The sequence below is a fragment of the Apium graveolens genome, chromosome 1 (genome assembly GCF_009905375.1).
Source record: "Apium graveolens cultivar Ventura chromosome 1, ASM990537v1, whole genome shotgun sequence".
In the NCBI taxonomy this organism is placed as follows: Eukaryota; Viridiplantae; Streptophyta; class Magnoliopsida; order Apiales; family Apiaceae; genus Apium; species Apium graveolens.
The window spans coordinates 184,337,142-184,351,538 of record NC_133647.1 but is presented as its reverse complement, the minus strand read 5'-3'; the positions used below and the strand labels follow the sequence as shown (position 1 = coordinate 184,351,538).

Sequence of the window (14,397 nt, the reverse complement as noted above, 5' to 3'; positions counted from 1 at the left end):
GCTCTGTTCATTTGCAACCCTATTCAATTTTGAACAAAAATGACACACAAAGCGTCATTTTTTATGGGGTTCTGCCGCAGACACCCGCAAGAATTGGCGTTCTTGTGCTATTTTATATTTTTTTTTGTTTTTCCCTCACCAACGTGCCTTGAATTTTGTAGGGGTAAAATTTAGACTAAGATCCCGATTTTGAACTCTTATACTAAATTTGATAAAAAAAAAATTGGGTTCAATTTTTTTTGTTGACAAGAGATTTAAACATAGTTTTAGTAGATATTTTTTATATTAATTTGAAAAATATTGTTGTATAGTTTTAATTGCTTGAAAAAGGGTATCATGAAAGAATATGATTTTTTATGGGTACTCATAATGATGAATTTTAGCGGTGGAGTTCTACACAATATTTAAAAATGTTATTTATTTGATGTAAACATATATTTAATATATTGTGAACATTAAAATTAAAAATATTTTCAAAAAAAATAGAAAACATGGCAATTTGTATCGTCTGAAAATGGTACTGGATTAGTTAAAATGTCAAAATGATCCTAAAACTTATCTTAATTAACGTTATTTAATTAGCCGTATCTTATAAAATGTGATTATTAAAATTTCATAAATTTGTATTTCCAAAATTTAACTTAAGTTTTTGTTTATTAATATTCATATGCTAGTTATTCAACTTAAATTTTTTATTTTTTTCGGAAAGGAAAATGTGTGTCTGAACAAAATTGATGGCTAAAGCCATCAACGACTCCTCTGTAAGATGTTTGATGTAGTTTAGGCCCTGAAATCTGCGATTTAATGTGATCAGATATAATTTCAATTTTTTTGATTTTTGTCATATTTTATTTATATGATTAGGTTATGATGGATATGAATGTTCAAACATGATCTTATGTGTTAATTGAGTCTACTAGATGGTTATGGCTTATAACCACAGGTTAATAGTTTTGATTTTTTAAATACTGTTTGCATGTCATTTGATCTTATAATTATTAAATCTTGAATATAATTCGAATTCTTCTTGTAAGTTTATTTTGACGAGAACTCAGATTCATGGATTTTAGAAGTGTAGTTGTACACAATATATAAAAATATTATTTGTTTGATATGAATGTACATTTACTGTATTTCGATCATTAAAAATTTATTTCCAAAAAAAATAGAAAACTTCTAATTTTGCAATATAATATTTTAAGATTTTACGATTCTTTATAAATCAAAACTTTTAATTTTACTATTCACTAATTTTAATTTTTTATACTATAGAAACTATTTTATTAAATTATAAATTGAACTCTATATAATTTACTTTTCATTATTCTGTGATTTGTAGTAAAAATTAAAAATTTTAACTCTGTAAATATATTCGAAGATAATAAAATAATACATCTTATATTTGAAGATCTTCTTTCTACTAGATAACACCAAATAATTGCTAACAAATTTATTCAAAACCGACTAAATATATTATATGAAATCAAATCAAAACGTATTTACACATTTATAAAAAAATAATTTGCATGTACTAATAATTTTGATAGTAAATTTTAGTTTTATTTTTATTCAATAAAATAAATAGTGTACAAAATATATCAATAATTTTAATATATTATTTTGATATTTTAATTAATAATTTTAACAGTGTACATAATTTTTTAAAAATCAGCAAGGTTAACAACATATTAACAGCCTGTACATCTTCATTACTTTTCTCATTTACAACTGTTAGAATTATTAGAATTTTGATGCAGTACCATTTTCAGACGGTACAAATTATCATGTTTTCTAATTTTTTGAAAATATATTTAATTACAATACATTAAATGTATGTCTATATCAAATAAATAATATTTTTATATACTGTGTAGATCTGCACTTCTAAAAATTAATGATTATGAGTTCTCGTCAAAAAAATCACATTCCCCGTGATACCCTTTTCCAAGCAACTAAAGCTGTACAAAGATAATTTTTAAATTAAAATAAAAAATATCTACTAAAAATAGGTTTATATCACTTGCCAACAAAAAAAAATTGAAACAATTTTTTTTATTAAATTTAATATAAGAGTTCAAAATCGGGACCTTAAACTAAATTTTAGCCCTACAAAATCTGTACAAACCAAGGCAGATTGGAGAATGAGAGGGAAAAACTAAAGTAAAAAAATCGCACCAGAACGCCACTTCTTGTGGGTATCTGCGGCAGAATCTCATAAAAAGTGGCGTTATGTACCATTTTTTCCAAGATTGAATAAGTGTACCATAAAAATGAAACTTACATTCAAACATATCATAAAAGGGACGGAGCCTCTCTTCAATAAAGTTGACGGTAATAGCAGGTTTTTATAGTAAATAAAGAATTATATAGCTAATATTATTATACTATTTTAATAAGAGAATAAGGATCATAAGGTTAATTTTAGAATACTTTTTCTAAGGTCATCACAAATGCATGTAAATAATTAATCCTAATAATTTATTATTAAATATTTACTTACCATATATTTTGCATGTAGGAAAGTAAGCAATTTGATAACAAATATAATAAAATTAAGTCAATCATTAACTTAGGAAATTTTCCTACGGTTAAATCCTTATTCTCTTTAGTATTATTTCACATAAATTATGCTATTTTTGGGTCAATTTTTGGATAAAATTGTAACCGCTGTCAAATTATTGCGGTAATTCTGTTTAATTGCAATTGTTTTTCATTTTTTATTGGTTTTTGATTTTTTTCGATGCGGTTTTTCAATTTTTGTTTGCTCACCCCTATTATTGTTTTTTTAACATGTACCTCTATTATTGTTGATAATAGCATTAAATTATTAAAATTGTAAGCATTTTTAGAGTGACTATCATTAAAAATGAACTGATTTTTATACAAGACGGATTGGACGTATTGTTGTTCCACGGGCCAGAATTTAACCAATCCACATTTCGATAAAATATTCTTCAACATTCTAGTTACCTTCCGCAACACTCACACTTTAATTTATTTAAACCCAAATTGATTTTCGAATCATTTTACTCCCACATTATGCATATTATTTAATTAAAGTTGAACGATAATATTGTAAGTTATACTTTTTAAAGTGTTATTTTGGGATGTTTTTTCTTCTAAAAATATTTAGTTGATTTTTTTATATAGCATTATAATTATAATCAACTAATTCATTTTCTTCTTTTACTCGAACTAACGTAAGGCCTTTTTTTATTAAGTTGATTATTTTTTCATTTTATATAAGATTATAATTCTACATAATATATTTTAATTTTCTTAATAATTAGACTGCATTGTTTCCTGCCCTCACTACATATTGGCATATTCAAGTATTTAAATTAAAATATAAATGCTTAGTTAGGTTTAGGGGGAAAATTTGTTAGAGACTTGACATAATTCTCGATATGTATATAAGAAATAGATGGAAAAGAACATCATATCTTCTTCTTTCTAATCAATACAATTGGTGTAGATATACATACATACGATCTATCTCTATACTTGTTTGTTGATAATTAGCCATTGTTGATCTCTAATGGCTCCAGATTTAGCTTTAATATCAGACTCTCTCATGGTATCAGAGCAATCCTCTGATGATTTATTGAGTTCTTGATTGATTTCGATATCGAATTAATCTAAACCCTAATTTCTTCGATTAGCGATTACAATCTCATTATATCTCTTATCTCTCTTGAATCTTTCTCCTTTTCTCTCTTTCTCTCGTATCTTTATCTGAATTTGATCGTTCTCCTGATTCTAATCTTTATTTTCTTCTTGATTATGAAATTGATATGACTGAAATCGAAAATCAGAATACAAAAACTAATTTGCAGAATGCTGCAATTAACTATAATGATTCGTATTTTCTTTCTTCCACTGATAATCCGAGACAACAATTGGAGAATTTGTTGCTTAATGGTGATAATTTCATAAATTGGAGTCGTGGAGTGAAATTGGCGCTTGGTGAGAAAAATAAACTTGATTTTATTGACGGAACATTATCGACGCCTGCTTCTACATCATCAGATTTCAACAAATGGACTAGAAACGATGAGATGGTGATGTCATGGCCTACGTTTCTATGGAACATGTAATATTTGACAACTTTATCTTTGCTTCTACTACTCGTGATATTTGGATTGATGTTTCTGAGCGTTTTGGTAAATCAAATGCTCTATTGCTGTATGAACTTCATGTTGGGTTCCGAAGCATAAAACCCAGCGGATAAACGTAAATAAAACAAAAAAAAATTCGAAACCCAAAAACAGAATCCATGTATAATTGTGGGCAGATTATGGAGATAACGAATCATACCTTTCAAGAGCTTAACTTTCACGAACTCAACGGAGATCCTAGCTATCACGCTTTGTGTCTACCTCTCAGAAAAAACACCTCTATGGTATCCACACGAGCTTCTCCAAGAACGTCTCACGAACTTGGCTACAGAATGGATGTACTAGCCTCCTTCTTGACGATCCGAATTGCCCCTGCCTGTCTTTGCTGCTAGGGTTTTCTCCAAAAATGTACGCCCTCTTTAACCTATCATTATCTATTTATAATGGCTGATTAAAAAGGCCCATAACAGCAAAGCCCAACCCTAGTAGGTATTTGATTAAATAATAAAAATGAATTTCTATTATTTAATTAATAACTAAGTCATACTTAATTATTATGGGCAAAAACATTCCTTTTAATTCGAATTTATATTATCTCAATTAAGTCTTACTTAATTATAATAAAATTTGAATAATCATCAATTAATTTAAATCCATAATTTAAATTAACTATTCCATTAAGTGCTCTATTTGTGCGACCCTATAGGCTATTATTTAATTGGCAATAATTTTATTCTCTAATAAAATTATAAACAATGAGCAGTATCTAGTAATACATCATTGTTACCCAATTAAAAAATAATTAAATCGTGATTAGATAAAACCTTTCGTGATTAATGTTTTTCGTGTAATATAATCCCTTTAACCATACATATTGTAGATTAAACTCGAGGCATGTATTTAGTCATCCTCTTCAACATTTAATCCGGGTTTACTTGATCCATGAGTAGACTATCAAGACAAATTATTATTTGAGCATGTCCATGCTTTTATAATCTCACTCAATCAAGAGGCCAATAATATCTCTCCTAATTATAGGAGGGTTAAATCATTTATCTATCATTCATATTTCTCATACGACTCATGATATACCCGATGTCCACTTTTATCATTACCCGATCAAAAGTAACTTTTAATGTAGTCAAAGTATATTAATCCTCGTATAGAAATATAATGATTTCAAGTCAAAGGATCATTACACCATTATCACTGTGAGTCTTTCTTATGACTTTATTAAACATGAAGAATCTCACTGTGGGTCTGTCCAGTACCATGTACTCTCACATGTACCTATGTATTGACTTTAGAATCCCCATACTTATAACCAATGAGATGTGGTTATCTTGTCAAACAACATACTAGTCTATCTATGTATTATTATTATCCTATATAATAATACTCGACTAGGGACCTTTAAGAATATGATATATTATAGAATCTCAAGTTCAAGTCATGTACTTAAACTATACAATGTGTATCATAATTCTAAGGACATTTATTATGCTAACAAAATATCGCAGTAATTAAGGTCATAATAAATACATTTATTGAATTATCAACTGACATAAAGATTTAAAAGAATAATGTATTGCCTCTAGGGCACCTACACTAACAATCTCCCACTTGCACTAGAGCCAATAACCCATATATCTAATACCCATGGAACTAGTGTGACCATCGTGCTTTTGCTGCGACAAGCCTTTGGTCAGTGGGTCTGCAATGTTATCATTTGTGTGCACTTTACATATGTGTATATCACCCCTTTCATTAATCTCTCGAATAAGGTGAAATCTTCTGAGTATATGTTTGGCCCGGGAGTGTGATCTAGGTTCTTTAGCCTGTGCAATGGCTCCATTATTATCGCAGTATAGATCAATGAGATCTGCGATCGATGGAACCACTTCCAAATCAGAAATGAACTTTCGAATCCATACGGCCTCCTTAGCTGCTTCACAAGCTGCAATGTACTCAGCCTCCATTGTAGAATCAGCCACTGTTTCCTGCTTTGAACTCTTCCAGCTTATAGCACCTCCGTTTAGACAAAACACAAAACCAGACCGTGATACAGTATCATCTCTGTCTGTTTGGAAACTTGCATCGGTGTAACCTTTTACAAGGAGTTTCTCTTCTCCTCCATACACCAATAATGAATCTTTAGTTCTTTTCAGGTACTTAAGAATATTCTTGATTTCCGTCTAGTGACCTTCACCCGGATTAGACTGGTATCTGCTCGTCATGCTCAAGGCATACGAGACATCTGGGCGAGTACATACCATTGCATACATGATAGATCCAATTGCTGAAGCATATGGAACTTTATTCATGTGGTCCTTCTCATCCAATGATTTCGGACACTGGTCCTTAGAGATCGTTATCCCTTGAGACACGGGGACATATCCCCTTTTTGCATTTTGCATTCCAAAACGATGCAAAACCTTATCAATGTATGTGCTCTGACTTAGACCGATCATCCTTCTAGATCTTTCTCTATAGATCCTCATTCCTAGAATGTAGGATGCCTCTCCTAAGTCTTTCATGGAGAAATTGCTCCCTAACCAAGTCTTAACAGCCTTTAGAGAAGGTATGTCATTCCCCATTAGTAGTATATCATCAACATATAGTACTATGAATGCCACATAGCTCTCACTAACCTTCTTGTAAACACACGGTTCATCTTCATTTTGAACAAAGCCATACTCTGTGACTATTTCATCAAAACGGAAATTCCATCTCCTAGAGGATTGCTTCAATCCATAAATGGATCGACGTAATTTACATACCTTGCCAGCATTCCTTGGATCGACAAAACCCTCAGGTTGTGTCATGTACACATCCTCTTCAAGGCTTCCATTAAGAAAGGTTGTTTTGACATCCATTTGCCAGATTTCATAATCATGGAATGCTGCAATGACAAGTAAAATCCTTATAGACTTGACCATAGCCACTGGTGAGAAAGTTTCATCATAGTCGATACCATGAATTTGTTTGAAACCTTTTGCAACCAACGTAGCTTTATAGGTCTGGACATTTCCATCCATGCCCTTTTTCTTCTTAAAAACCCATTTGCACCCTATGGGTTTTACCCCTTCAGGTGGATCAACCAAAGTCCATACTTGGTTTTCGTACATGGAATCTATCTCGGATTTCATGGCTTCAAGCCATCTCTTAGAGTCTGGACTGTTCATAGCATCTTGGTATGTGAGAGGCTCATCTTCATCTATGAGCATCAAATCACCACACTGAGTCATGAGAAATCCATATCTCTCTGGCTCATGGCGAATTCTACCAGATCTACGAACAACCTGTGTTTGTTGAGCATTATTATTATTCTGATCTTGTTCCACTTCAGGTTCAATGCTATTTTGTGGTTCTCGATCTTCATCGAGATCTATAGTTCTCCCACTGTTTCTTTTGGAAACAAAATCTCTTTCCATGAAGACAGCATCTCGAGCAATAAACACTTTCTGCTCAGAAGGACTATAAAAATAATACGCCTTTGTTTCATTAGGGTATCCCACAAAAATGCACTCTTCGGATTTAGGTCCAAGCTTGTCAGATTCTTGACGTTTCACAAACGCCTTACATCCCCAAACTTTCATAAAGTTCATGCCTGACCGTTTCTCCTTCCATATCTCATATGGAGTCTTTTGAACCTTCTTAGTAGGAACACGGTTTCCGAACCAATCGGGAAACCCAAAGTTTCAAGGTACTCAATGTAACCAATCATCTTCAGAACATGTGGGCCAACTGGTTCACTCGCCCCTTGTTTGTAATTAAAAAGTGACTTACTCGTGTTGAACCTTTCTTGACGAGTTTGGCTTGCAAACATGTTTTGCAAGTGCTCATTGATAGTATATGCATCCATATGCATATGTTGTCTTTGAAGCTCAGCACTCATAGTTGCCAACATAAGACATGCAACATCATTTGCATCATTCTCATCCCTTGCGCGTGCTGCTCGTTCATCAGCAGTAGCACCCTCAGGAAGGGGGCCTGGAGGAGAAATATCAATGACATGAAGCTTGCGCTCCTGCCTGAGGACAATCCTCAAATTCCTCTGCCATTCTAGGAAGTTGTTTCCTCCTGTCAGCTTGTCTTTCTCAAGGACTGAACGTACGGATAATGTGTTTGTGTTGTTTGATATTACTCAGTATCTACAATAATAAAAGCGCAAAATAAACATTAGATTGTCTGAGTTAAAATTTTATGTTCATATGATTATGATATATTCATAATATATCTCCCACTATTTTGTTTTATTTACGTTTATCCGCTGCGTTTTATGCTTCGGAACCCAACACTTCAAACTAGTCTATCCAATATTGAACAAAATAACTTGTCGATTGCTGAATATTATGGGAAACTTAAGAACGTGTGGGATAAGTTACAAGTACTTGAAGGATAATTTAATTGTAATCGTGGTGCTTTAGCAAAATGTACTTGTGTCTTGTTGAAGAAAGTTAATGAAGCCACATAGACTAAAAAGCTTATTCAACTGATTTGTGGCCTTAATAAGAACTATGACAATGTTAAGACTAATCTGTTGAGCATGGAGTCATTACCAACTATTTTGAAGTCATATCATATCTTACAACAGATTGAGAAACAACAGAGTATGTGTAATATACGAGAATTTAATAATAATAATAATAATAATAATAATAATAATAATAATAAATTCTGATTTAAGTTATTGCTAATTAGAAAAGAATAAGGTTAATGAATAATAAATTATATATATATATATCATTAGTCGGTAATCTATGACATAGCGTGTTATATATATTCGGGTACCTCCTCGTATTAAATCAACCCTAAAAGAAATTAGGTGTGAGGAGCCGCAACAGGAGAGAAGTAGAGCGACCGAGAGAGAGAGAGAGAGAGAGCATATTAAAACTTCAGAGCTCTAAATAACGAAGGTACTTTTGAAGCAAATACTACTGAATTCCATTAACCGTATTACTAATATTCTTATCCCTTATTATTGATCTCAATATATTGTATTTGAATTTAGTTGTGGTGTTAGTTCACGTGCATAAGCCAAGAAATCTAATATTTATTATTGTCATGTAACACCATTAGGCAAATACACGAGTGCAGGTTATAGCCTCTGGACCTTGACAATAATTTATAAACATTAGTTTTAGTTTTATAATAGGCTAGTGATATGAAACATTATGTAAATAATGTTACAGTACTTCAACAAAGCTGATCGATAATGTTAATATAGGTTAAAAGTGGAGTTATAATTGTTTGATAACATGTTGACTCTAGTATTAACAATTCATTTAAAAATATGATGCACTAGTGGGCTTATATTGTTTCAAGTGCCATATACATGGATCGGGTGATTAAGTATAATAGACCGATAAATTAATGTACTTGTGAACATATTATATAATTTATTAGTGCATAATGCGATGATTACTTTACAGAGATGAGATGATTTGAGATTGTTTTTATTTATTAAATGCAAGTTGTTAAATACATGTTTAGGTCATAGTGATTAAACTATAGTAGCTGTAATAGTAACGAGGAGATGTTAACTACATTATAATATAAGTAAAATCAGAGACATGAGATTACTGTTAGTATTTCATTTTAGTTTAATTGTCTGTATTATTAATATAAAATTAAGATGGTCTCTTACACCTCGTCTCAAATGAATGTGTTAATAAATAAATAGAAGTAATAATATACACATAAAATATTATGTATAATAATAAATTGTATTTTTATAAATAGATTGGGAGGCAGAAGTGTAGAGAATCGATTGTCGATTCGGTTAGTATTAGAGCTTATCACTTTTCGAGGTACGGATTTTGTTTCCTTTCTATTCAGCGCTCCTCTTAGCATTTGGATTGATTCACCCATTTCTATAACCTGTTCGTTCCATTAAATATTTGATCTAACTGTTTTGACTTCCAAAAATTATTTTAAAATTGATTTAGAAATTATAAATATTTGTTTATGTGATTTTCAAAAATTATTTATGACACCCTCCTGCTTTGGAAATTTGTATCATTTGTCTCATATGAGTTTTAAATTTTTGCGAGAATATTTTTATTTGAACTCTTAGAGATATAGGGTATACCGAGTTGACCAGCTGTAGGGGTACTACAACTATGTCATTGCGGCACCAGTGACATGACACTTCGGTGACAGTGTGATTGGTCACGACGTATCCTTCTGTTAGCTCCTGGGAGGAGCTTTTGCGCATTGGATATTTGTTCAGGATACGTGGGTGCACCCAGAGTTTGATTTGTGATTTGATTTATGGTAACGTTGTATATGCCGTACACGTTATCCATTTCGTTGTACGCATTAGGTACCCTATGTTGTGTGTATTTGTATTTGTTCTGATCTCGGTATGAAATATCCTAACCCCTCGTTGCTTCAGCCTTACTTATATTTAAAATTGTTGTTTTATTATAAACTGCAGATTATTTATTTGATCTCTTGTTTTATAAATTATATTCTAAATCTGTATTGGGCGTTTGGCTCATGCCGTATTCTTTTTCTGACAGGTGCTTAGGGGGGTCTGGGATTGTGTGATGGAGAGCTACCCCATTTCATTGATTAGAATTTCAGACTTTCTCATTATCTAGACTTAATTATTTAAATAGAGATTTCTACATTTATATTATTGGTTTAGACAGTTTGGAGATTTTATATTATTTTGGAGATTTTAGATTGTTTAATTATTGTTTAGAAATATATTAGTGCTCTGTTTGTAGGTTTATGGATTTTAAGTAATATCTCCTTTTATTATTAAAAAGGGGGTGTTTCAGAGATGGCATCAGAGCTTAGGTTCTTTCTTGTAGAAAACCTACTTAGGTTGACATGTGAGTTTGGGCAGACGATAGGATGTGTGTTCTATTTAATTTCGTTTCATTCTGCTATTTATCATTTCATTATGTTTTATCATTTTGAAATCTGTTTTTAACTGATTCATCATATTTATTCTCGTAATCTACATTCGTTCGCTATCTTATATTATAGATGTCTCCTAGACGTTATCCTTTTCACACACGTGAGCTTACCGCGATGATGGGGCAAGCAGTGGCTCAGGCTGTACAACAGGCTTTAGAAAACCAAGGAAATCAGAATGGACAAGGAAATCATAATGGAGAGGAAAATCAGAATGGACAAGGAAATCAGAATGGCAATGGGAATCAGAATCAGAACGGCCAGGGCCATTAGTTGGAGCCGTTTATATGGTTAGAGAGGTTTGTGAAGTAGAAACCAGACTCTTTTAGTTCAGCACTGACTCCTATTGATGCTGAAAATTGAATTGTTCATCTCAAGAAGATTTTTGATGCACTTGGTTATGATGAGATTCAGAAGATCAAGTTAGCTGTGTATAAGTTGGAGGGGGATGCTCAGAGGTGGTGGAGAGGAGTGAAAGCTACTCGAGGGGAGCAGTATGTAGAGGCTTTGGAATGGCGGGGATTCAAGGAGGTATTCTATTAGAAATACTTCTCTAATGCTGATAGGGAGGCTTATTTGAGGGAGTTTCATTCTATTATGCAGCACCATAATGAGAGCATTACTGATTATATGGCGAGATTTATAAGGTTGGCTGGATTTGCTAGGACAGTTGCAGGGTCTACTGCACATCAGACTGATAAATTCAAATGGGGGTTGAAGTCTTATCCGAGGGGTTCCATAATCTCCTTTAAATTTGATAATATGGCAGAGGTGGCTGATGCAGCAAAGGACGTTGAGAAGGAGCACATAGATTTCAGGACTTCCAGGTCTAACAATGGTAGTAAGAGGACTAGGGATGATCAGGGTTTTGTACAGTGTAGACCATGGTATGGAGGTCAGAGTGGTCAACAGGGACAGTGGCGTGAACAGAATCAGGATAGAGGTGGTTAGTCATTCCATGGCCGGAATCAGTATGTTGGTCAGAATCAGAATCAGCATTTTCAGCGACAGAAGCAACCTAGGCAGTGGCAGAATCATCAACAAGGGGAGAGCCGTTACTCAATGTATGGGGAAACCCCAATATGATTCCAATGGATCCTTGTGCTACATGTGGTGGACATCATCCAGGTAGAGCTTGTTACAGACATACCGAGACTTATTTCTTGTGTGGTAGCATGTCCCATAGGGCAAAGGATTGTACAGTATCACGCAACACTGGTGGAGGAGGAGCTGGCGGTGGTAGTGACAGTGGCAGTCAGCAGAATCCTATAGCCAGAGTGTTTGTATTGACGAAAAATCAGGCAAAAGCTAATTCAGGTACCGTTTCAGGGTCACTTCTTGTTAGTAGATGTGATGCTTATGTGTTATTTGATACTGGTTCGACCCATTCCATTGTGTCTTTATCGTTTGTTCCTCATCTTGGCGTCGCACCTTCATTATTATATCCATGTATGTCTATTTCTACCCCGATGGGGAATTATGTTGTTATTTCTGATGTATATCGAGAGTGTTTAATAACTGTTGGAGATATAAATTATAAGGTTAACTTGCTTCCGATGGAGATGCATGACTTTGACATTATTTTGGGCATGAATTGGTTGAGTGAACATCGTGCAACAATTGATTGTCAAGGAAAAAGGGTGATATTTGGGGATGCAGATAAACCAAAATTTGTATACCAAGGGTCTCAGCCCAATGGGGGGTTAAATTAATTTCTACTCTAAAGGCGAGCAAACTTTTATCAAAGGGTTATGATGGCTACCTTGCTTTCGTGAAGGATACATCGAAGGATGAACCTCATATCGAGGATTATCCAGTTGTAAAAGAGTATGAAGATGTGTTCCTCGATGAGCTACCAGTGTAATATCCCGTAATTTTTTAGAATTCGATTAATAAAAGAATAATAGAATAAAAAAGATTAAAATTAGATAAGGACTAGGATTTAAAATTGAATTAGACTAAAGGGCCTAAAATTTGGATCCAATTCTATTATGGATAACTTGTAGATAAAGATATAGGGTTTGGTATCGTTATAAATACACCATATTCGTCTTCCTCGTTTTTTATATAAAAATTCGTAGGGCTCTTCTCAGTAACAATCAGCTGTTTTGTAAAATTCGTAGAAAATTCATCGTAAGTCGGAATTCAGTGATTCTGGACTTTTCGGAGAGGTCTTTTCGTTCTCTACAACTTTCGTGTTTCGTGTTTTTCAAGATAACATCGTTTAGAGGGTCAAAATCGAGTAATTTTAGATCTGGTCATTTTTTTGAGGTAAGTTTTCGATCGATCTTGCTAGTATTTTCAAAATTGTGTGTTGTGCGTTTATATTTGATTATCAAAACTTGGGCTAAGTGATCATATATTTGATATTATTATGTGATATAGAATATGTATCGATGTGTATATGTGATGTCTAGACGATAATTTGAGATCTATGATTTGTGCCATGGTTTGTGAAAATATCGAATAAGAACTTAGGACCGCAGTCACCGGATTGTAGTGACAGTTTTGAGAAAATTTAGGACCGTTATCACCGGGTTGTAGTGGTCTTGGCATGAATTATGGATTTTGAATTATTGTTGTTTATGTGCTATGTGTATCGAATAAGAATAAGAATGTATATCAAAAGTGTTTGTTTCGTATATTGTACATCGTATCGTATATATTATCATATTTTGTATATGTGTTCCTGTTACTTGGCCTACTAGTTGGATCGATTATTTTCTTGCTGGGCTGTATAGCTCATTCTTACAATTTCAGGTTTCGTCCGAGATTCGAGTTGTATAGCATTGGAGTTCGAGGACCTTAGTTTTGGAGTAGATTGACTTTTGGACCGTTTCCGTTAGCTGCGCTTTTGTAATAGTCTCCTTTGTAATTGAATTTTGGATTAATAATTGTATTAGAATTTAGTTTTGTATTTAGAATTAATAGTCCGGAAGTGCGGGCCGTTACAGTTGGTATCAGAGCAGGCTGTTCTTCGGAGTGTATTAGGTATGGGACTAGTACATTCCCTAGGATTCGATCTTGTGAACCATAGTTTGACCTTTGGTAGATCAGGGGGTAGATGTGTCTCGAACTTTAGGATTGTTGTGAATTTGGGGACCAAATTCTTTTTAAGGAGGGTAGTATGTAATATCCCGTAATTTTTTAGAATTCGATTAATAAAAGAATAATAGAATAAAAAAGATTAAAATTAGATAAGGACTAGGATTTAAAATTGAATTAGACTAAAGGGCCTAAAATTTGGATCCAATTCTATTATGGATAACTTGTAGATAAAGATATAGGGTTTGGTATCGTTATAAATACACCATATTCGTCTTCCTCGTTTTTTATATAAAAATTCGTA

The 14,397-nt window shown here is 32.9% G+C and overlaps 1 protein-coding gene across 1 annotated transcript; it reads left to right on the top strand.

The window, feature by feature from the left end:
- The first annotated feature begins 12,139 nt into the window (after positions 1 to 12,139).
- LOC141713166 (uncharacterized) lies at positions 12,140 to 12,912 on the top strand. The gene is made up of 2 exons (XM_074516455.1): positions 12,140 to 12,721; positions 12,826 to 12,912. The coding sequence occupies exons 1-2, from the start codon at positions 12,140 to 12,142 to the stop codon at positions 12,910 to 12,912; spliced, it is 669 nt and encodes a 222-aa protein (XP_074372556.1).
- Positions 12,913 to 14,397: the final 1,485 nt, after the last annotated feature.

What these genes read in the sequence shown, in the direction of transcription:
- LOC141713166 (XM_074516455.1), top strand. Translation starts at nt 12,140, where the DNA reads ATGGATCCTTGTGCTACATGTGGTGGACATCATCCAGGTAGAGCTTGT. An exon ending in ATGCAGATAAACCAAAATTT is followed by an intron (nt 12,722 to 12,825) that starts GTATACCAAGGG and finishes GCTTTCGTGAAG; the next exon opens with GATACATCGAAGGATGAACC.